The sequence below is a fragment of the Sinohyriopsis cumingii genome, chromosome 8 (genome assembly GCF_028554795.1).
Source record: "Sinohyriopsis cumingii isolate HCF-2022 chromosome 8, ASM2855479v2, whole genome shotgun sequence".
Taxonomy (NCBI): domain Eukaryota; kingdom Metazoa; phylum Mollusca; class Bivalvia; order Unionida; family Unionidae; genus Sinohyriopsis; species Sinohyriopsis cumingii.
In genome coordinates this window covers 1,212,059-1,237,737 of record NC_142968.1, presented here as the reverse complement: position 1 = coordinate 1,237,737, position 25,679 = coordinate 1,212,059, and the positions used below count along the sequence as shown (strand labels likewise).

Genomic DNA, 25,679 nt, shown 5'->3' with positions numbered 1-25,679 from the left:
TAATAAAGTTAGGAAACTGAATGAATTAGATACAGTTCCTTTTGTTTACATTGATATATCAGAAGCTGAACATATTATCTTTGTATTCGTAGGCAACACTCACGTGACCTTAATTCATTTCATCGTACATGAAAACTCATCCCTTTACTTTAATCTAAAATTAAATTTCAAATTTATTAATCGGAGAGCATGGAATGTTATGATCTTTATAAAACAGGCAGTCACAAGGTCAATTGAATGAAATTAAAAATTCGATATTTTAATTAAACTTCTCATCTTGGAGCAAACACCCACCTGGATGATTGCATATAGATCATTTTTCAACAACGTTTCAATAGCTGCATTACACTTATGCTTTGAAACATATTGGTTATTTAGGCCCGGCAGAAAATATTGTTCATATAAAATAATTAGTTTCGGAGACTTTACATAAAAAATATTTGGACTGGTAGAGAATAATATGAATCATTCAAAGAGTCCTAATAATATATTAATTATGTCTGAATCATACAAAGAGTCCTAATAATATGTTAACAATGTCTGAATCATACAAAGAGTCCTGATAATATGTTAACTATGTCTGAATCATACAAAGAGTCCTAATAATATGTTAACTATGTCTGAATCATACAAAGAGTCCTAATACTATGTTAACTATGTCTGAATCATACAAAGAGTCCTGATAATATGTTAACTATGTCTGGATCATACAAAGAGTCCTAATAATATGTTAACTATGTCTGCATCATACAAAGAGTCCTAATACTATGTTAACTATGTCTGAATCATACAAAGAGTCCTAATAATTTGAAAGTTTTAAAACATACATAAAGTTTGCGGTGTTTATTTAAGATGAGTCATGTACTTGAACTATGATTTTTACACAGATGTCTCTAATATTTCTAATCCTTATTAATAGGTGTCATACAATGTAGAATCCCCCTAAAGCTAAAATAGAAACAAAGTAAAAGACAAAAACAAAACAAAACACCCCCCCAAAAAAACTATCCAATCAAAACAATCAACAAAAAACTAAAGCAAAGCATTACATAAATTACATTATGTATATGCCTCCTAAGCAAAGCATTACATAAATTACAGTATATATATATGCCTCCTAAGCAAAGCATTACATAAATTACAGTATGTATATGCCTCCTAAGCAAAGCATTACATAAATTACAGTATGTTTATGCCTCCTAAGCAAAGCATTACATAAATTACAGTATATATATATGCCTCCTAAGCAAAGCATTACATAAATTACAGTATATATATATGCCTCCTAAGCAAAGCATTACATAAATTACAGTATGTATATGCCTCCTAAGCAAAGCATTACATAAATCACAGTATGTTTATGCCTCCTAAGCAAAGCATTACATAAATTACAGTATGTATATGCCTCCTAAGCAAAGCATTACATAAATTACAGTATATATATATATATATATATATGCCTCCTAAGCAAAGCATTACACAAATTACAGTATGTATATGCCTCCTAAGCAAAGCATTACATAAATTACAGTATATATATATATATGCCTCCTAAGCAAAGCATTACATAAATTACAGTATGTATATGCCTCCTAAGCAAAGCATTACATAAATTACAGTATGTTTATGCCTCCTAAGCAAAGCATTACATAAATTACAGTATGTTTATGCCTCCTAAGCAAAGCATTACATAAATTACAGTATGTATATGCCTCCTAAGCAAAGCATTACATAAATCACAGTATGTATTTGCCTCCTAAGCAAAGCATTACATAAATTACAGTATATATATATGCCTCCTAAGCAAAGCATTACATAAATTACAGTATGTATATGCCTCCTAAGCAAAGCATTACATAAATCACAGTATGTATTTGCCTCCTAAGCAAAGCATTACATAAATTACAGTATGTATATGCCTCCTAAGCAAAGCATTACATAAATTACAGTATGTTTATGCCTCCTATGCAAAGCATTACATAAATTACAGTATGTTTATGCCTCCTAAGCAAAGCATTACATAAATTACAGTATGTATATGCCTCCTAAGCAAAGCATTACATAAATCACAGTATGTATTTGCCTCCTAAGCAAAGCATTACATAAATTACAGTATATATATTTCTCCTAAGCAAAGCATTACATATATATATATATATATATATATATATATATATATATATATATATATATATATGCCTCCTAACTAAGAAAAGCATCGACAGGCTAATGAAACTTTGTATCATTGATATTGTGAATATTAAATATTAAAGTATTTAAATCCCATTCAATGCGTACAACTATGCACACATATTACGAAGATCCAATTTCTTGTCGGTCATTTGGAGAATGCTCAGTCCCAACTGTTTTATCAGACCCAAATTCTTTTTGCGTCACTACACAGATTTCCCCCTATTTTTTCCCGTTTGCACGAGAGAGAGAGAGAGAGAGAGAGAGAGAGAGAGAACATTTCGATGGAATTGTTTATTATGTTTCGTTCATTTATATTTCTGATAGTGATTTTGTTACGTGGATAATGAGTAATCAGTGGGAGTGCATCATAAAGTTTGAGAGTATAGAAACCATAGCCTACCGTTGATGTGGTAGGAGTGCTTCAGTATCAAATATAGTGTTTACCGACTTTACAATACCAACATGAATCTTCAGTATCAAATAGAGTGTTTACCGACTTTACAATACCAACATCAGTCTTCAGTATCAAATAGAATGTTTAGCGACTTTACAATACCAACACGAGTCTTATGACTGTAAGAGGGATTTTAGACTTATGATCATACAGAACATTTTCAACCGAACATTTTATGGGAAACAATCACAATACTCTGATCGTGCATGAGGGCAAGAAGGAGGGTTGACAATGAAAGAATACAGCTCTTTAATTCTATAATCCAATATGATAAATAACCCTTATACGGTTTGGGAATTACGTTTAAAAGGAACCGTGAAGCAATAGTGTAAAATGACCTAACCGTACGTTGTAAAATCAGATATACGGTAGGGTGCACTAATATGAATATAGTACAATGAATCAGCAGTTGAAGGAAACCAAGTATCCTTTTTTGGGTTAGGGACACATCGTGATAAAAAAAATCTAACCCATGACTTAACAATGAGTTTTTAGATGACCTTGGTTTTGATTGAAATAAATCAAGAACGACTGGGGTGCATTTCGTTAAAAGAAGAATGATTACTTTCTCACCCATAAGGTTTGAGACCTGTGAACATACAGAGAAGATTAAACTGAAAACTCCGCCAAGATTTTAAAAATGCTGTCTTGACTTTGCCTTGATGAACACAGAGAACGTGTAGCAGCAGAGAGGGCGAACAGAACAGTTTGTATAAGGACCATTCTGGAAAACTAAGGCTTCTTACGAAAAAGAAAATAATACGCCTATAATGTGAATCGAAGCCTCTAACCTTTCGAGAGTGAGTCTCTCCACCAAGTTAGTTGTTTTTGTTACTTTTTTTCGCGTTAATGTTTTTAAAAAGGTACGCGCGCGAGTTTACGAACCGTGACATATATCCGTGGCTGGACCCTCTCTGCTGCTATCCAAAATTTGTATCAAGACCTATACGATATCGTGATCGGGAGTCATGTAAGTTTGTTGTTATAAATCCATGCGGGGTTAACTGAGCCTGACAAAATAACTTTATAAACTTAATTATATCCATATCACAGCTAAACCAAGTCTGATGAATATTTCGTAACCTGTGTGTATCAACTCCGTTAAACACAGCAAGAATATTACAGTTATCTCTGATCACTTTAGGTATTTGTGTATATCGCTAAGTAACTTAAATCACATCTGTGTTTTTATGCCTGCCTCGAGAAAATATCCGACCTGGATTTGACTGTTTATCCAGCATCACATCATCATATATAACTAAATTATTAATAAATCCTTTAAGGTCATCCACGGACGGTGCTTCATCGATATCAGTAATAAATTCAGTAACATCATCACCGTTCCCATTTGATCCACCTCATTATTAAACTAAGTAACAGTTGTGTTTTGCCAGACCCGGATGGGCCAATTATAATCATTCAGACAGAATTTGGTAGCGCAGCATGATGACTAAATGCAGGGCATGTACTCCCACATGTGGACTAACAACTATTAAAAAGAACACAAAAAACCCAAACAACAGATCAGCAGTTACAAGTAAGTGTGAACGATGTGGTACCAAACATTTTTTTATAGTTTATTTCAACAGGCGGAGTTATAGAAAAAGGTGGTGATATTGCTGCGCAGTTAACAAAGTTACCAGGAACACAATGGGCTAAGTACCCAGGAGAAAAACACCTTTTGGAATATAATTATTGTGGTCCTGGTACCAGACTTGATATCCAACTTGATAACCAAGATCAACCAAGGCCTGGCGAGTATCCAGTAAATACCATTGATAAGGTGTGTCACGCTCATAGTGTAGCTTATAAAAGTAAAAACCTACAAGATAGACATAATGCAGATGTAAAATTAATTCATGCGTTAAATTTCATATAAAAAATCTTTCAAAGAATCATTAGCTAATTGGTTGGTTAAATCTGCTACGAAGGGTAAACTAGCATTAGGAAATTGAAAATTTCCCGAGCTGGTAATTAATCAACCGATTATTTTTTTAATGGAGCGACTCCTCGGTACACGGGATACATGACTTCGTCCCACCACGATGGCACGGGCTAAACACTTCTAGTCTGGAGGTTGTTAATTCGGACAAAGCTCGTTTTGGTGCTGTGACGGTCGTCCACCAATAACACCTTTTTTTCGTCCAGTCCTTTGGGGAAGAGAAACGTGGGCCATGCACAGTGTCGCTTTTGTATCGGTAATGTGAAACTTGTAGTTTGATTGCTGAACATGTTGAATCTTGTCGATGACTTTGCAAGGTGTCAATTCAGCTGGCTTGCTAAACTCGATCCAAACGGGTAACTTCAGACTGTCGTGATCAATGGAAAGTGATTAGTATCTATTTTGTGTGTGTTCGTGTTTGTAAGCTTGCGCGTACATTTGTTTTTGTGTACGTGTGTTTGTGTATTTGTGTTTGTATGCGTTCGCGAACGTTTGTGTGTGTGTGTGTGTTTATGCTTGTATGCGTTTGCGTACGTTTGTGTGTTTGTTTGTTTTGATGTACACGCGTACGTTCGTGCATGTGTGTGCACTCGTACGTTTGTGTTTTTTTTTCCTTTAACCAAAACTAGCATTGTCCCTGCACTATGTGGATAGTATATAATTGGGTGTTTTCTTCCCTTCTGTGTTAATAGTAGATAATAGATTATTTTGTTCACTTCTGTGTTAATACTATATATTGTGGCTATTGTCTTTCCTTTTGTGTGGATAATGGGTTGTTTTTTTCCCTTCTGTGTGGATAGTATTTATTGGGGTTAGTTTCTTCCCTTCTTTGTGAATAGAATATATAGGTTTTTTCTTCCCTTCCGTTTGGATAGTAGATGATATGTGACGTTATTGTAAGGGATGTTTTCCTTCACTTCTTTGTTTGTGTATTTGTCTGTTTTTTGTCTGTCCAGTGATATGATCAGCCCCGCCAGGCAATGTTTCTATTTGTTGGTCAGTCCCGCGCGGAAGTTCGTTCCCGCTCCGCCAAGCGTTCTATCCAGTTCTATGTCTCGTCCCGCCAAACATTGTTTTATTCGTTTAGTTTCACAGCTGAACTAGCTGAACTTACACGCTTGGTGGGGCGGGACATAACGTTATTACCTTCCACTGCCGCTGTTTGGCCCACTTGAGGTCAACCATTTGTCACATTGTTGCAACATTGTTGCAAATGTCCAGTACCGTGATGTCACTCCGTGAATGTAATAGATATCACTTTATAGTATCGAAAAGATATATTTTCTCTTTAGCCTAAAAAACTGTTTGGTAATTCTTTTTGTTTGATAGATTTATTTTCATTAATCTGTGTGATATGTCTATCAAGAAGATCTATGTCCTGCCCTGCCAAGCATAAGTGTTCTACCCGGTTCTGTGTCCCGCTCCACCAAGTGTTATTATTCGTTTGGTTTCACCGCTGAACTAGCTGAACTTACCCGTCCCGCCAAGCGTTCTGATTTTCTTTCTGCTGTCCCTGTTTGGCCGGATTGAGGTCAGCCCCATGATTCATTGTTGCCAGTGTCCATGAAGTCATCCTGTTCCATTCCTCTTGTCCGTAGACAGGTCCTATCAATTGTCCCTATACATTCCTATGTTAAATTCCCATTGTCCCCAGGGTACACCCCCCCCCCCCCAGTTTAACATAGAATTCCCCATGACGCTTGGGTGACCCATATTACTACTCTTCTATAACTAGCAGTATTACATATGCATCATTAAATAAGACCGAAAGGTTTAGGAAATTTTTCACCATACTTTTTAAGGTGTGGCTTTGTTAATGCTGTTTTTGTCTTCGTCATCTTTGTCTCTATCCCTTGTAAGAAGTAACTTGCTATTATTTGTATTGCGTTTTGGCGAGTTATTACCTACCTACGATATAAAAGAGCAGCTCACGCAAATGTTTTTCTTAGACGCAAGAAATTTAATATAAACATCTTCGGGAACCGAAGTTAAGAAATTAGCATAAAACTAAAGCAAATGCTGCGAGCATGGTCCTTTTGTAGATTTGTTTATAATGGCGTGTGAAGAACAAATTTATCATAATTCTCTCTAGCTTCTTTGTATTCTAATCCATATGCTAGTGTTTGAGTTCAGCCTGTCTTTTCTCTGGTGTAGATTGTCTCAAAATACTTTTTGTTCTTTATTCGGAAATCTACACACTATGTAAGATTCTTATTTTAGCCATTATTTTGAGTGAATATAGAAAATAAAGTTATCAGACACGAACGAAAGTCATTGAAATGATACATTCTTCTCCAGTTTGGCTTCTATCTTAAACTGTTTAAACTTGTAATATCTGGAATTTATCTAACGTTTTGAAGGCGTGTCTCAAACTTTCCATATCACACTGGTTATGTTATTCACCCGTGGACAAGCGCACGTAACTTTGTGATTAATTTATACCATTGCAAATCCCTTCATTGTATTTTGGGTGTTTACAAAGTAGATTGTTCACAAACAAGGATGCATGAGTATCTATTTTTATGTATACTTTACACGCATTGAACTATGTGTTGACTTTACGCATTTCAAAATCCTGGGTTCCTGTTTATCACTGAAGTTCTAAAACTTGATTAAAATGTAAAAGATTTTATCTCGTATTAACACTGGTTGGATAATCTGACATAAATACAGAGACACATATATACGCATTTGTGACCGTCGACATCAAACGTCTGTTATGTTTTGACTCTAACATTACTCACAAATGGAGAGACTGCATATTATCGCATTGTTTATTTTTGCAACAACATGTAACCTTCAGTACTCTACTGCAACAGGTAAAATATGCTCTTTCCTTCCATTCTCTAGTGTATTTAAGCGTGTCCTCTATATCTTTCTGTCTCTTACTCGTTTATATTTACCATACTCTCAGAGACCTGGAAACGAAAGCAAATTAAAAGCAGATATGAATATGTACAAAGGTAAGGTGCACATGAAATATTTTCTGGTAATATCTTTTTTGTGGACATGAAAATGTTCTTTGAACACTTCAAGTCATAGCATTAGTTTATTTTCAAACCAGGGACTTTCACTTTCATACAAAGGCAGTCAAATTTCTCGGTTCAGGTGTAAGGGTCTTTTATATTCATGCACATATGACTATGTTGGAACTACAGTACATTTTATAGACTCAATTTCGAATATGTTTCAGAGAGAGGCATGCTATATTGCTTGTCACACGGAAACCTGAACACACACACACACACACACACACACACACACACACACACATATATATATATATATATATATATATATATATATATATATATATATATATATATATATATATAGGAATACCCTTGTTAAGAATTACTTTAGAAATAGTTATTGGCAATTTTTTAGTTTCTCTTACGAATCTAGGTTTTTAAATATGCAGTAGAAATTCAGATCCTGAAAGGAACCATTAAGTACACAATATAGATAAACATGACATGTGTTTTCATGGACAGAAGGTGCAGAAATATTGCTTGTGTCAATCTTCCTAAAACAAACAGATCATGATTGAATTTGTAATTGATGAAATATTATGTTTATATTTTATCACTATTTCATCCCTAGTGTGTGTATATTCGTGTGTTGGAAAAATCAATGGAAATTACCAATACTGTCCAGACTGTCATAAGTATGTGGCATGCTCCAATGGCTATAGATACATCATGCCTTGCCCAGCCAACCTTGTCTGGGATGACAACATGAAGAGATGCGAGTGGACGTCTTTAACCTGCCCGGAATCCACAACACCACGAACGACAATGCCAGGTCAGTAAGAAGAACTACGCCCAACATACAACCAGCGAGAGGTAGAGTTCCATCCCCTTTATATCCATCCACCCCTTTGTGCATATATATATATATATATATATATATATATATATATATATATATATATATATATATATAGTAAATAATTTAAAAAGAAAGAAATAATATAAAAAAGATAAGTCAGGATTTATGTGTAAGTTTACCTGAAATGATTACAAAATGAATATTAGTGGAAATAGAACAAGTTTATATATAAACCCGATCAAACATGCATTTTATACTGCGTCTAATATATGAATAATGTCATAATTGAAATATTTTGTCCATTTTCAAACTTCTTTTAGAGACTCGTTGGGTCTAAAAAGAAGTGTGATCACAGACAATCGTTAAAGTGTAAAATGTACAACAGTTATAACGAATACAAGACCTGTATACAGTGAAGACATACAATCGTCAAAGCGTAAAATGTACAGCAATGATGAATGAAAACAAGACCTGTGTACAGTGAACACATACAATCGTCACAGTGTAAAATGTACAACAGTCATAATGAAAATAAGGTCTGTGTACAGTGAGCACAGACAATCGTTAAAGCGTAAAATGTACAGCAATGATAACGAAAACACGACCCGTATAAAGTGAGCACAGACAATCGTTAAAGTGTAAAATGTATAACAATCAAACTGAAAGCAAGATCCGTATACAGCGAGCACAGACAATCGTTAAAGTGTAAAATGTACAGCAATCATAATGAAAACACCACCCGTATAGAGTGAGAACAGACAATCGTTAAAGTGTAAAATGTGTAACAATCACACTGAAAGCACGATCCGTATACAGTGAGCCCAGACAATCGTTAAAGTATAAAATGTATAACAATCACACTGAAAACACCACCCGTATACAGTGAGCACAGACAATCGTTAAAGTGTAAAATGTACAGCATTCATAATGAAAACACGACCCGTATACATTGAGCACGGACAATCGTTAAAGCGTAAAATGTATAACAATCACACTGAAAGCACGATCCGTATACAGTGAGCACAGACAATCGTTAAACCGTAAAATGTATAACAATCACACTGAAAGCACGACTCGTATACAGTGAACACAGACAATCGTTAAAGTGTAAAATGTACAGCAATCGTTAAAGTGTAAAATGTACAGCAATCATAATGAAAACACGACCCGTATACAGTGAGCACAGACAATCGTTAAAGTGTAAAATGTGTAACAATCACACTGAAAGCACGATCCGTATACAGTGAGCACAGACAATCGTTAAAGTGTAAAATGTACAGCAATGCTAACGAAAACACGACCCGTATACAGTGAGCACAGACAATCGTTAAAGCGTAAAATGTATAACAATCACACTGAAAGCACGACCCGTATACAGTGAGCACAGGCAATCGTTAAAGTGTCAAAGGTACAACAATCATATTGAAAGCACGACGCGTATGCAATGACAAAAGACAATAGCTAAAGTGTAAACTGTACAGCGATCATAATGAAAACAAGACCCGAGGTAGCCATGAATGCACACATGATATCTATCACGTACAAAGAAATAAAACAAATTGCCCGTTAATAAAGGTCGGTTAATATTGTTGGCTCCAAATATCCTGAAAGGAACCATTAAGTACACAATATAGATAAACATGACATGTGTTTTCATGGGCAGAAGGTGCAGAAATATTGCTTGTGTCAATCTTCCTAAAACAAACAGATCATGATTGAATTTGTAATTAATGAAATATTATGTTTATATTTTATCACTATTTCATCCCTAGTGTGTGTATATTCGTGTGTTGGAAAAATCAATGGAAATTACCAATACTGTCCAGACTGTCATAAGTATGTGGCGTGCTCCAATGGCTATAGATACATCATGCCTTGCCCAGCCAACCTTGTCTGGGATGACAACATGAAGAGATGCGAGTGGACGTCTTCAACCTGTCCCGAATCCACAACACCACGAACGACAATGCCAGGTCAGTAAGAAGAACTACGAGCTACATACAATCAACGAGAGGTAGAGTTCCATCCCCTTTATATCCATCCACCTCTTTGTGCATATATATATATATATATATATAGTAAATAATTTAAAAAGAAAGAAATAATATAAAAAAGATGAGTCAGAATTTTTGTGTAAGTTTACCTGAAATGATTACAAAATGAATATTAGTGGAAATAGAAAAAGTTTATATATAAACCCGATCAAACTTCCGTGTATTTTATAGTTAAAATGTAAAATGTACAGCAATCATGATAAAAACAAGACCCGAGGTAACAATGAATTGTGACATGGTGTATATCACGTACAAAGAAATAACATTAAAACTAATTGCCCAGTAATAAAGGTCGGTTAATATTATCGGCTCCAAATACAAACTGGACTAATTCAATTGATAAATGTAGCACGACTTTTCGAGAGCTATGATAGCTACAAGAGCTCTATATAATACTATGACTATTATACATGCATCATCTTATTCTCCTGTGTTATTCTTTTTTTTTTACGTGCAAATTCTAGCAGAAAACATTGTTTCCAGACGAGCAAATAAGATAACATTTGTGATTAGTCCAAATTTCCTTGTTGTTAAATGTCACGGGAATGAGTTGATGAACTAATATCGTACCAGATAATTGGGTTCTTAATCCTTGCTGAAAGACTGAAAATAATATTTATTTCACAAAGTGATTTTCGTTCCACTTGCTTTCCTTTATCTATAATTACCAACAGGAATATATACGCCAATAATCAAATGGAGTACACAGTCAAGTACGATACACACTACAAGGACGACACCCATAACTACCACACAAAGGACGACCACATTTAAGTCAACCACATCTGAGTCAACCACGTCTGAGTCAACTACATGTGGGACAGTCAAATGTTCGCAATCACCTACGATAACCACACCTACCATTACAACTGTGACGACGACACCTATAACGACGACCACATCTACAATGACCACACATATGACCACCACACCTGAAACAACCACTCCTAATGGTTAGTAAATCAATGTAATAATTAAGATTCGAACCATCTTTTAGTTTCAGGATTATCTTTTCAGACACAAATTACCCCTTACTCAGAGATGATAGAACCATCTATATATCTATCTCTGTCTCTTTCTCTCTCTCTCTCTCTCTCTCTCTCTCTCTCTCTCTCTCTCTCTATATATATATATATATATATATATATATATATATATATATATATATATATATATATATATATAGTTACGCCTCTTGTCATCAATTAAGTAACATAATGAAGTGAAACCAAACAGTTTTTTAATATCAACTAATAAATGTACATCTACGCTACAATGTGAAAATTTGAAAGAAACTTACAATATTGTGAAATAAATCCGAAAAAATCCTAATAATTATATCACAAGTCCAAAGGTTTAGAGTGTCCAGAGTGTTTTGAATGAATGACATTGTTGAATGTGATGATTTACCAACAGTCTTGAATACACTGATTTACAATAAGTTTTGATGTCGCACACTTATATAATCCAATCTTCCTATAAAATAATTCAAAACAATTCAAAACTAGTGGTTTTGTCCACAGTGGCTATGGTCACTTTGTAATTTAAACGAATGATTTAAATAAATCATTCCTCTCAAATTATATCTGAACACAATAGTAAATAGTTCCATTGACTGAACTTAAAGGAGGCATGAAATAATTTTGTTTATCTCAAAAGTCTATGACATAATACAATTATTAGGAATGGGTCTCAAGTTAGATTCCAGAATATTTTTAGTTTGTAAACAAGCCTAGACCTTGAACATGACTATGAGTGAAAACTTCAAAAACGTTTTATAGAAAAGTTGCGTACATTGGTAATATACGAAAGCTTTCTCACTATTCTTATTCTGTTAGCCATACCATCTACTCTTGAGCTACTATAAGCAATTCTTCAATTCGCTTTTGGTATTCTCACATAGTTATTTCATTTGACAACCCATCCCCAAGCCTCCATTGTTATTTAACTTCCGAAATGCCGTTTGGTCACCATAAGCAGTCCATTAAATTATTTCACTGCATCGGTAATCACGCTTTTCGTCTTTGCTCTGAAATCCATTCTTGCGAGAGCAAGCTTTTTCCTGTCTCAGCAGGATGTTCCTTGCTTTTAAATGGCCCTTTATGATCTGGTGTTTTGAAGATACAGTTTGTTGCATGATATATCGGTACAAGTGGTCAGGTCATGATTTTTATGACATTAACTACTATATTAGTGAACGTGGTAAGACTTCTTAAGTTCTGATCACAGTACCCGTTATCAGTTTCTTGAAATGTAAGATTGCCCTTGTGTATCTGAAATGCTCAAAACTAAAACTCAGTGCCAGGAGCCTTTCAATTGCGAATCCAGCTGCAAACTGTTCATCCTTAAAGTGATTTTTTAGTCTTTTGGCACTCTGTCCTATATTTTTATTATTATTCGTGCTTGGATAATTAGTGCGACAACAACCAGCATAGATGAGAATGAGTCTGCTTAGGGAATACTGATTTTGCTGTTATAAGGCTCGAAATGTCATGCGATTTCTTGCATGGTTTTGTCTTATTTTAATTTCTTTACACTCTTTTCATAATGGAACTTTTTATCTGCTGTCGAAGTAATTATTGCACATTTTAACAATTGTTTTACGGTACCGCCGCTGTCCCTGCATGTGGAAAAGGCAAAAACTATTTTTCTTCTTTGAGATTGGTTGATAATTCATCATCAATAGGGCGCTACATTCTCTATACTCATGCACATTATGTTATGCACATTTCTCTGCGTCAAGCTATTCAGTACATTGTTGTATCGTTTCAATGGCTATTCCTTCATTGCTAATAAACGCGACAACATTTTATTGCGTGTTTGGATTGAAGTCGTGTCCACATTATTGCTTGCTGTAGGTCTTCAGGGCTTGGACATTTAGCATATCGGTTCTGTCTTTAGGTTCTAGATTAATAATTATGCACTTCTCCTCCATTATTATTATTATTATTATTATTATTATTATTAATGTTCTAGACATATATTGTCAGTGTTCGTCAACACTAATACTGAAGCTTGCAAATTTCAAAATGTCACGTGCCACTAATATGTTCAGTAAAAAGGCAGTTCTTCCCAAATTCTCTATGCTTCCTATGATATATAGACAAACCGACAAAGATTTATAAACATTCAGATGTAACATTTATTTTTTAATTTCATTCTTCATTCTGGAAAATATACGATAACATTAAATGTTTGAATTAATTGGTTTGTAGCGATTGTATAAAACATATATAACCATACTTCTATCCTGTATCGTAATAAATGTGAATGTCCTTGCCTATCTCCAATTAAATTAAGTGTTCTATATTTCTCGAAATTAGTTATCTTCTTTACACGAGAGGGAGAAGGTAATATATTCCTTTAAGCTGTATGAGATATCTTATTTTTTAAAAATTAGAATGTCATATCCCTCCGCCAACGGACTGTTGTATCCGTAAGCAGATGAGGATTTCCCTTGAAGATGATGTTCCGGTAGTGTTTGGCAAGGTCCCATTTGTGAACGTTATGGAACAAACCACCGGGAAGGACAGGTGTGGCTGCGATGCAAAGATACTATTAAATGCCACCTTCCAAAAGCACAGACGCGGTGATCAATGTCAAGGATGCACCAACGTGCCTGAATGTGGCAACAAAATGCTTAGAATTGACCTTGAAATGGCCCCCAATACGACAGGAGTTTCCTTCCATGTTGGTGACAGCAGAACCAACAACGGATATAGTAAGCATGCAATATTTTATAAATTTTATTTTGAAAGGTACAGCAGCAGTCTAAGGTACATACACCATATATGCGATGAAAGGTACAGCAGTGGTCTAAGGTACATACACCATATATACGATAAAAGCTTTTATCCAGATTGCTTAGATAATGTTCAGCTCGACACACAGATCCCGGAAAACCATACAACAATGGTACCTTAACAATTATTTAGGTGCACGCAGCATCACAATACAGATTTTCTGCATTTGGTTTCAAAGGAAAATATAAGTTACCAAGGTAAAGCAGTTTTGTTTAGAAATCTCTTAGACACATACACATTTTTGTTGGAATTCGACTGATATACCCCATTAAAGTACGTAACTGATAAAATACATTTTAAAAGCATGAATACAGAAATACGTAGCATTCTTAGTGAGTGTGGGATCACCTTCCTGAATTATTTATTAATGTATCAATTTAATGCTTGACGGGTGGAAGAAAAACTATTGCATCTGTACATGTAAAGTCTGATATACAATTAAATCAAAAGGTGAAGCATTCTAAAGAATCGCTATAATATTTATGATTAAATCATGTGTTTTATATTTACACATTGTTGAATTTGTATCATATAGTATCCTATGCTACTATGGCATTATGATAACATTATTTAATATATATCTAGCTGGCCAGACCTGAAAATCACGGGAATTGTAGCGTATGGTTTGCTTAAAGTATTGTTTGTCAAGATGTCCTTTCCCATCGTCTATAACAATTTCTATTCGTTGCCGCTGAGTTACTTTTGCGATGCCTCTACAATTGTCTGCAGTCGGACATGCCTCTGCTATTGTTTGCCGTTTGACATGCCTCTATTATTGTCTGCCGTTTGATTTCCTCTACTATTGCCTGATATCTAATATTCCTCTACTATTATCTTCCGTTTAATATTCCTCTATTGTTTTATGATGTTTATTATGTCTCTTACCATAACCTAATAATACTGTGTCCTACAGTTGGCCTCTATCTGCATAGCTTTGAATTTAATATCTTGAAATCGTTTGTGTACCCAACAAACCCGTGTTGTTGTATCTCAGTATAGTTTGACTAAAATATTACAATAACTGTAACCGATATGTTACACTGGACATCAGTTATACTATGCAATACTTGAAGTGCAGGACCCTATGTATATGGACAGCGAATAAGTCTTTGACTTGGATAGGCACAGGATTCCAAAGGCATTTGGAAGAAAACAAATGTAAAGATAAAACACGTTCATAGCACAAAAAAGGCGCGAGGTAGCTAACAAAATTTACCAAACTTTGTACCTAACGCAAGGACATTGAACAATTAAGAATACACGCACACCACACTAACCCTAACCCTAACAATTAAAAATACACGCACACTACACTAACCCTAACCCTAACCCTAACAGTTAAGAATACACGCACACTACACAAGTTTGGCATGCCCAGTATAAGATGTAAAGTAAAATATAGGAATACAAACAACGAAATAACTGCATGTCGAGTAAGAGACCGATCATTTAGATTAACAAACAAGTCTGCATGAAAATTAGGAGTACTATATGATTATCCTGCTTGGTGGGACCTAAGTTCATATGTCATTTGAGAAGAGCTGTGTATTGGTAATATTGAGTGACATCAGTACCAGTGCATGATTTATTTGCTCAAGATTTGCTTTACAGATGTAATTTCCACTACGACAAACACGTGTGTGAATATATTTACCCTACGGGGAAGTTTAGAAAACTAATAGCAATACTAGTGATAAAAACTGAAGTCATTAGATGGGAGTGAAAATGGCTAAATGGCAAACTTTATTTTCCGTCAGGTTATATAACATCCTTCTTAACATCTGATTGTTCCAGCTTCTGTTTAATAGGGCTTAAGTTGAAGGAGGCTTAGTTTGGGAGCAGGAACTGCCAGCACCTTACCTTACACATACATGGTATTTATCCCATGTTAGCACATGCCATATACATGGTTTTGTTCCATGTTAGCACATGCCACATACCAGGCCATCGGCATATTAGCACATTTGTAACTACAGGCACATCAACACATTCAATATTGGAATTTTTTTGGAACAACACAGGAGTTAAATTGGAACTTCATACATTTAGACTTGGGATATAACTTTTAGAAGTCTTTGGGATTTAATTCACAATCTGCTAGTTCTTTTGTAATTTTCATTTCGTATTATAGGGAAATATTTTATTCGTTGAATTTTACTAAACTTGTTGGTTATTTCTCCTTTCGTGAGTAGTGAATGGGGTGAGATTAGCGACAATGGGAATTAGCATTAAAAACACCCCCTGGGTAAGATTAGCGACAATGGAAATTTAACATTAACCACCCTGGGTAAGATTAGCGACAATGGAAATTTAACATGGGCAAAAAACCCTGGGTAAGATTAGCGACAATGGAATTTAACATTGGAGAAAGGAAAAAAAAGGAAATATCCATTTTAGCGACAAAGGCATTCGAACAATGGAAACAATATCGATTCTAGGGACAAAGGCAATTGAACATGGGGAATAGAGTTTGGGTCTGTCTAGGGACAAGGGGAATTGAACATGGGAATAGAGTTTGGGTTTGTCTAGGGACAAATGGGAATTGAACATGTTAGAAAAAAAAACTACTTTAGGGACAAGGGGAATTGAACATGGGATTTTTTAAAAAAAAAAAAAATTAAAAAAGGGGTAGGCAATCGAAAGGCTATCTCTTTTCGAGAAATGTGGTTGGCCCTGAAAAGGGCCTTTGGGTTTCTTCTTCTTCTTCTAACTCCTCCACTTCTTCCACCAAGTCCTTACTTTTTCCATTATTCCTTTCTTCTTCTTTTTCTCCTCTGGCATCCAGTCTGGATGGCCCATGGCTCTAAACTTTTCATGGACTTTGATCCAATTCTGATTTAGCCTTTCAAAATCAGCCTGTTTCTTTTTGTTTTCCTGATCTTTTCTTTCTTTATTCCATCTCGCTTTAATCTTCTTTACCTCTACCCCCATCACTTTTCTCATCAACTCCTCTCCTTTCCTCAGTCTTTCCTGACCTCTCTCCACAAAAGAGCACTCTGTCCCATGTGACATATTTTCAAGAAAGCACCTGACTTTGCTTGCATTGTCAAGTGCTTCCTTTAGGCTTCCCACTCTGACAAAGGTGGGATTTATCATACCTCTCATTCTCTTTTCCTCCTCTTCTATCATTTCTGCTATCACTTCTTTTGCTACGTTTAGGCATTTAGCGTAGTCCAGATACTCTGCTATCTTCCATTCTTTTTCTAGTCTCTCCACTACATAGATACCATCCATTATCCAATTGTATATATGTACCAAATTGTTGAACAACTCACTTGCAACCACCATCTTCGTTTTTATTATTCCGTTGAATGGTTCGAATATCAAACCTTGTGGGTTCTTATAGTTAAAGTACGGACGTGAAGGAAAACATCCCCTAAAAACATAAAATTGATCTTACCTAGATCATGACCAAACAACGCGCGGACGTGAAGGAAAACATCCCCCTAGTTTTCTCATTTCATATAATATACTATCCACATAAGTGAAGCAACAATAAACAAACCCCAAATCTACTATTTACACACGCAAATCATTAAAACAAAATCCATAATCTACTATCCACACAATTGTACGTGAGCGGTTACAAAACCCAAACTATACTCTCCACATACGCTAAGAAACAATAAACAAACCCCAAATCTACTATTTACACACGCAAATCATTAAAACAAAATCCATAATCTACTATCCACACAATCGTACGTGAGCGGTTACAAAACCCAAACTATACTCTCCACATACGCTAAGAAACAATAAACAAACCCATAATCTACTATTCACACAAACTTACGTGAGCGGTTACAAACACAAACACACAAACACATACACTCGCACTATGAAAAAAGTGTCAGTGTTTATATTCACACTACTCTATCTACACACATTGGCAAATTGATGGTTATTCCTTTTCTAGAGTATTGGGTAGCCCTGAAAAGGGCTGTTTTTTGGAACTTCATGGACACCTGGTTAATGATGGCACCTTCCAGGCCTGGCGCCACATACACATCTTGTTCTCCAGTTGCTTTTTACTTTTTTTGGGGAGAGAGCAGAGGGAGGATAAATAGCTTCAGAATCCCAATTTTCTGTCTCTGGGATTCTGAAATTTCTTCTCTCCTTTTCCTCCTCTTCTTTGTTTCTTCTCTCCTCCTCCTCTTCTTTGTATCTTCTCTCCGCCTCTTCTTTGTATCTTCTCTCCGCCTCTTCTTTGTATCTTCTCTCCTCCTCTTCTTTGTTTCTTCTCTCCTCCTCTTTCATCCTTCCCTCTTCCACAATGGCTTCCGCGGCCAGTTCGTTCAACAGGCGCCTGGCATAATCCAGATGCACATGAAGTTCCAACAGTTTCGCTAGTCTGGTGTTCATTCTGGTGTTGATCAATCAACAAGGGTAGCTGGACTGCCGAACGAGTTTCAATTTATACTAAAAGTGCGGACATGAAGGAAAACATCCCCCTAAAAACATAAAATTGATCTTACCTAGATCATGACCAAACAACGCGCGGACCTAAAAGAAACACTCACTTTTTTATACTACCCATTCCTATTCTAAAAATTTTTTTCAATCACTTCAATATACTATTCACATACGCAAAGCAATCCAATCAAACCCCCCAAATCTACTCTCCCCACACCTCAAACAGCCAAAAAAAACATGATCTTAATCTACTATCCACACCAACGTACGTGAGATGTTACAAACACAAACACACAAACACATACACTCGCACTATTAAAAAAAGAGTCAGTGTTTATATTCACACTACTCTACCTACACACATTGGCAAATTGATGGTTATTTCTTTTCTAGAGTATTGGGTAGCCCTGAAAAGGGCTGTTTTTTTTTGTTTTTTTGTTTGCTATGGCAATCTTTTAGTTTCTAAGAATGCGATGTCCTCTGAGGATAGACTTTCTGGCGATAGGTCTGCTTCTTCGGAAAGAGAAGAAGAACTCTTTGGTATCGATGCGACAATCGACAAAGCCTCTGTCAGGTTCAGGTTGCTGCTGCTGCTGCTGCTGTTGCTGTTGTTGTTGATGTTGCTGCTGCTGTCTCTGAAGTCTGTACTTCTCTGTCCATTCTTCTTTCTCCCTGTTCACTTCTTCTCTGAAGAGCTCTTCTATCAGGTCTTCAGTAACTTTTAACATTCTCACATTCTCTATCTCTTCTGGCTTCGGTATCAGACTGTGTCTGACCCTATGCAAATTCACGTAGGCTTCGTTTAGCTTAGCTAGTTTGGAGCACATCTTCGTAGGAGGATGAGTCGACAATGGATGGTTAGACTGGAAACAACCCGGTTCTTAAAGTCAAAGCGCGGACGTGAAGGAAAACATCCCTCCACGGTTTTCGAGCCGCAACGTTCAATGAGTGTCATGAGAGGGATAGTAAGAAGTCAAAGAGCATAAATCAACATTCTTATAGCCAAACAAACCACAAAGGCATTTTTTTTCAAAACACAACATTTTTTATTCAAAATCACTTAACATTAACCAACAACTCTAACATTTTTTAACAATAATCCAACAATATAACATCAAACATTTTTTCAAATGACAAACATTTTTTTCAATTTACACTCTACTTTAAATAGGGTTGGCAAAGTTGTGAATGAAATTGTGATTTCCACTGTTGCAAGCCATTGAGTCATGGAGCTGAAGACAACAAAATAAGCATACTAGTCACAAGATCAACGATTTACTTTCTCATCGTTTCTAGAAAAATCATGATCACAATAAGTCACTAAATGTTCTTTTGCTGATAATAAGTGATCAATTTCGATCTCGACTTTCTCTTTGAATTTGTCAAAGAGGGCTTTGATGTAATGGATTTCTTGAGTCGTTAATGGAGGACAGAAATGTTCACGCAAGTCTTTATACCACCAACGTAACACGTCTTTTTTAAACAGACTCCAAGCTTCGTCCAGATATTCGTTGAATTTTTCTTCTTGACTGATGTTTTGACATTCATAGTAATCATGCTTCATCCGTATCGTAACTGTGTCTGCCAGGTATGTAGCACAGTAGGAGACCAATTGCTGTTCTTGTTCTGGACATCTCGACTTGATCATGATGTCCTTTTCGTCTTTGTCTTGGGATTCTCCTTCCACGGTCTCCTCACATTTCATGTCTAAAGTTTCTCCACTAGGCAAAGAGGGATAACAGTCTTCCATGGCTTCTAATAGACTAGAATGACTTCTCTCAAACTGTTGATTTCTATGGTATTGTCGAATTCTGCATACAGGAGGACGTTCACTGTGTGATCTGGAGGTGGATTTGCAAACTGAAGTTCCACACGAATCTGGCCCGATTTTATAGGGTGGAAATGTCCCTCGTCGCTGCCTTGGTCTGGAGTGAAATCAAAAGCCCACAAAGCATAGCCTCCTGCATAATCGTCGTACGAAATACCGTGACTGGTGTTGGTTCCTAACTGTCCCGTGGCTTCGTACAGGGACAAGTACGATCTCAAATAATTCTTTGCGACACCAAAGTTGGGCTCAAAGGGTCGGGTACACAAGGTCTTGCCGTCGCGACTGACTTCGATCTTGGACACATTGTAATGTTGAAACTCAAAAGGATTTTGATCGTGGGTTCCGTTGAAGGCTGAATTCCTGACGATACCAACAATCAAACGCTTGGGTAACTGTCCTTGGAACAGATGATCTTCGATCATAGATCGCTGTCCAGCGGGAATGGTGAACGTTTTCACTTCTACGCGTCGTATCGGATACTTGGTGGTCGTTCTGCTCAACGTCTGACTGACGTCGTTTCCCACTTTAGGTAACACTTCCACACGACGCACGTAAAGTCGGGCTTCTTGAATGATAGTTTTGTATTCGTTGGCATGGGCCATCAAATGGAAAGCGGCACTTCTACGATTCAGTCTCAGACGGATATCCACCCCGTTCAGCAAATACTTTTCTTGTAACCACATGTCCAAACACAAACGATCCATCAGTTCTAAACTTCGCCCTTGCAGAATTTTCTTACGACGGTCGTTAAACCCCACATTGTGAGGATTGTCATCTTCTGTCAGGACTGTGTCGCTAAACGTGCCTACACGTGGTATAAAATTCCTGGGATAAGATTCTTTGGGTTTCATTAATAAGTCTCTTTTTGGCCCTGAAAAGAACTGGAGCTGAAATTAAGCACAGTAATGAAATAGAACTAAGAGAGAAAGAAGAAGGACAAATGCAATTGGAGAAAGTTGAACGATGGAGAGAAATGCAACTGCAGGAAGAAGAAAGATAAATGCAGTTAAAGAAAAAGAAAGAGAAATTCAGTTGCAAAAAGAGGAAAGTGTGTGTGTGTGAGTGTGTATGAGTGATTTGGAGTTTTAACGATGCATTAACAATGTTTCAGTGATGTTAAGACAGACCAGAAATCCTTATCTCTCCTTGAAATTGTAGATATTACACCTGTGAACCTTCATCTTCACATGAAGAATCCACTCAAGGAGGAGTGTTTGTAAAAAGACATTCACTATTTGCTGGAGAATGATTGCATAGATCCAATTAAAAGTAGCTGGAGTTCATCAAGTATTCGTGTGCCGAGAACAGATAATACTTTCCACATTGGCACATTAGTACATTCGAAACTACATCTATACCAACATATTCGATATTGGAGTTTACTTTGAACTGGAAATCATCTTCAACTGTATACGTTTGGACTTGCAATATAAATGGAAGGACAATACTGCGAGTACTTTTGTAAATTTTTACTAACATGGATAAAAGCAAAAGTAAATTATACAACGTTTGACTAGTGACTCTGGACGCAGAGGCAAATTTATAATGTAGGAATACTCTGACAACGTGCTCAAAAACAGTGCACAATCTAAAAAGGCATGGCATATGCTATATATACAATGAATCTAGCTTACAACATTTAATGCGTTCGAGGTTTTAAAACATCGACAAATTTGAGGCACAAAATGGAAAAGTTTGAAATGTTGAAGGATATAGAATGTTTGTTCGCTGTGTTCAGCATGCTCTGATTTTTGTTGGCTATGTTTAATTTTGCTTCCTTTCCATATCTTTGAAATTAAGGCCGTGTAATTTGCAAAAGAGATCTTATCCATGCATCGTGTTCTGTTTACTTCACTATCACCTCCTGTGTTCTCCAGCTCTTTATCCATTTCTTCTAAGTCTTCCCCATCCATGTTCTTCGTCTATGGAGCATAAAAAAACTTTAAAAACTCCTTTTAAATCTTATAAATATTTGTATTGCTTCCACGTCCTTTCTTTGCATTAGCAGTTAGTTAGCCAATAACTTGTACGATTCCTTTGTTCTAATCGTTTAATTTTGCTTTGACAAATTCTCTTTGAATACACTATTTAGCGCTCGTTTTTGTAATTGCTCAGCTGTGGTGGTATGGACATTAGAGATAGCCTGAGATCTGTTATTATGTAAAGAGATACAACTCCCTAATTATTTTAGGTACCTGAATCATATGCGCATGCGCATGTTTAAATTATTTCTAGCGTTATATTGACTACGTGTACTCATTGCTATTTTACTAGGCAGCTTTAGGCAGGTTGACAAGGTATGATAAATCCACCTTTAATGGTCATTTAGATTGCCTTAATAAGGCAGAATAGACATCCAGGTTGCATTAATTGGGCATCTGATTGCCTTATTTAAGCAGAATAGGCATCTAGCTTACACCAAAGAGGGATAATAGTCATCTTGGTTGCCACCATTAAACATCGATGCTAAGTTACGTAAGCAACATAGGCACCTATTTGTCTAAGTTAGGCAAATTGCAAAGCAACCCGGAAGCACATTCCGTATCATTAAGGCAAGCAATGTTTCGGTTTTGAAAGCTGTCTGCTTACATGAAAAGTAACAGCAGCTATAATGTTATTTATCATGCAATGGGCCATGTGTTCATTTCATTGTTTAAACGATCAATTTTTTTAAATGATAACTATAAGAAGAATACTACCAGGGTTATCCCAAAACAATATATCAATCGGCTATTTTAATGATATGGTTATTCAGTTTGTATTTCGTTTGCAGAAGGTGATGCCAGCACACAAGAGAACGATGCGGAGTTCCTTTCGTTAGGATATCATCATCTGCTGCATGGAAGAGACAAATGCCCAAATATGTCATTGATCATGGCCGGTCTTTTGAGTAACAGCGTTACATCGGTCACGATCTTCATCGGCAACGAGTTTATACGGGTCTCTAATAACCTGGGTTACGTTTACGAGCTCTGCTCAGAATGTTTGTTTTCACTGAATGGACAGTCTGATTCGCAAGGCCCTATTAATGAAGACATATTCATTGGTCTTAATAGAATCATCGCTAGCTCCTCATATCCCGAAGGAAGCGGTGTTTGCAGTGCCGTCATTAGCTGGGCTTGTCCATGGAGCTGTTAGATCTAAAGACTGTCATGACTTGGGACAGTGTGTTATTTTACTCTATTTTCACGTCAGCCACTAAAGCTTGTTAAAACAGTGCATTTTACCACTTATTTCAGGAGGCTTTCATTTTAGGTCAAATGTTTAGCTGGGGATCATATTTGACAGGAAGTATAGATCCTTTTTGAAAGGCAATACATTCTTAATGACAGAAGGTGATCATTTATTTTGAAAAAGACAGTAGCTTTTTCTTTGCTCTGATAACTATATTATTTACTGCAGCGATATATTCCTCATTGTATCTTTTTTTTTTTTTAACATCTTTTTGCATTTGAAATACATAATATATTATGTTTTCGTTAATTATGAATACTGGTTGCTCGTAAACACAAATCGGCTTAAGATTTCTAGCAGGCTTATTGACTTTGCATTGTCAGAGAATCTCAAATAACTGTTATTATAAATAAGTTTTTTTTAGATATGTATATTTGACAAAAACGTCAGCAAGGTAATTTCAACAAATTATTGTTTATATCAATTCCTTGTAAATCCAATCTCTTTATGTAATTACATGAATATGTAGATACAAACATAATTTTTTCCTTGCATTTTATAAAGGAATTATTTTTCTAACGTGACTTTATTATTCGTTTGGTTTGAGGGAAACCATGTAGAAAATAATGTCTTTAATTTGATTGATAGCTCCAAATGCAAGTGACCAATCAAAAACTTCCCCGTAATGCAGGAGTGGTGGCCACAAGTGGTCGTTAGAATTGACTGGTAATGCAAGTCCAAGTTTGAATTGTCAACCATTTTCTATTTACTGAGCATGATAACATCAGTGAGGAGGTAGTAAGGAAGATTTATTCAAAATATTCTAGAACTTAGAAAACGTTAATAGGCATTCAACAAAATTACACATTTTAATCGGACGTGAAATTTGTTCAGGTAAATCCCGAGTTTGCATGACTAAATATTTTATAAACAATGCTTACGTACAGTGGTGTTAAGTTGTTGTATTCTGTTACAGAGAACAACTGTCTTTACTCTTGTTTTTCATCCTACACTTGTATATTGCTGCCTAGAGACAAATGTATATTAACACATCGTTAAAATTTAGAAGGCACGAATCTCACAAAAATATGTGTGTGTGTGTGTGAGACTTGGATTTTTAACGTAGCTTTTACAATTTCTCAGTCATATCGCTACGATGTCTGCAGTGTTGCAATTTATAGCATGATGTCCCACCCAGTCACATTATCCTGACACCAGGCCGACCAGTCCTAACACTAACCTCTTAATGCTGAGCGTCAACCGAGGTAGCTGTCAGTACAAAGTTTTGTAAGTCTTTGGTATGACTTGGCCGGGGGTCGAACCCACGACCTCCCGCATCCGAGACGCTCTAAGCACTAGGCCACCGGAGCGGTTCAAAAATATGAAAAGCGCCATAAATGCACTGTATCTTTTTCGTTTAAATTTAATATTACTTTTAAAAGAACAGTTCATGAAAGAATAGCTTTAAAATCTAATAAATTTATCATTGTGTTATACTCATCAATTCAATAAATTTTCACTTCATTTCGTCAGACGTTTCTGCAGCTTTCTATACAAGGAGAGTCTTTTCTCCCCCTCCCCCCATGATGATCTCCATAGCACTCTTGTACGGGTGTTGTTAGTAATACAAGCGTTGGAAATGAAACAATAGTTATGTTTCTCAAAAAAACACAAGAAAGTTAAATCTGAATTTCAAAGATATTTATTATTGCAGGCGGCATTTGTTTTTTAGCTGAATCTCACTAGAAGACTGAAATCAGGACATTGTGTGCATGAAGTACTATTTCCTTTTGTTTTACATTGATCTATCAGAATTTTGGCATATTCAACTGTCATAAGTTAACATAACGTACTTGCCCTGAATTAATTTTTATTTTCAGTTTGTTTGAAGTCAATTTTAAAATTTAACAGGCGACAAATAAAAAAATCATCATATTTAAGATAATGTTCACTTCCATCATATTTGAGACAATGTTCACTTCGATCA

The 25,679-nt window shown here is 35.9% G+C and overlaps 1 protein-coding gene across 2 annotated transcripts; it reads left to right on the top strand.

The window, feature by feature from the left end:
- Positions 1 to 7,223: 7,223 nt before the first annotated feature.
- On the top strand, positions 7,224 to 25,219 carry LOC149792846 (uncharacterized). 2 transcript variants are annotated; one of them, XM_089966617.1, is made up of 6 exons: positions 7,224 to 7,408; positions 8,193 to 8,393; positions 10,193 to 10,393; positions 11,149 to 11,427; positions 13,875 to 14,195; positions 23,292 to 25,219. In XM_089966617.1, exons 1-6 carry the CDS (start codon positions 7,336 to 7,338, stop codon positions 23,654 to 23,656), a joined length of 1,440 nt encoding a protein of 479 aa, XP_089822743.1. In that variant the 5' UTR covers positions 7,224 to 7,335; the 3' UTR covers positions 23,657 to 25,219. The 2 variants fall into 2 exon arrangements, with proteins under 2 accessions (XP_089822743.1, XP_089822744.1); XM_089966618.1 differs by lacking the exon at positions 10,193 to 10,393 and having other exon boundaries at positions 7,225 to 7,408.
- The last annotated feature ends 460 nt before the right edge of the window (positions 25,220 to 25,679 follow it).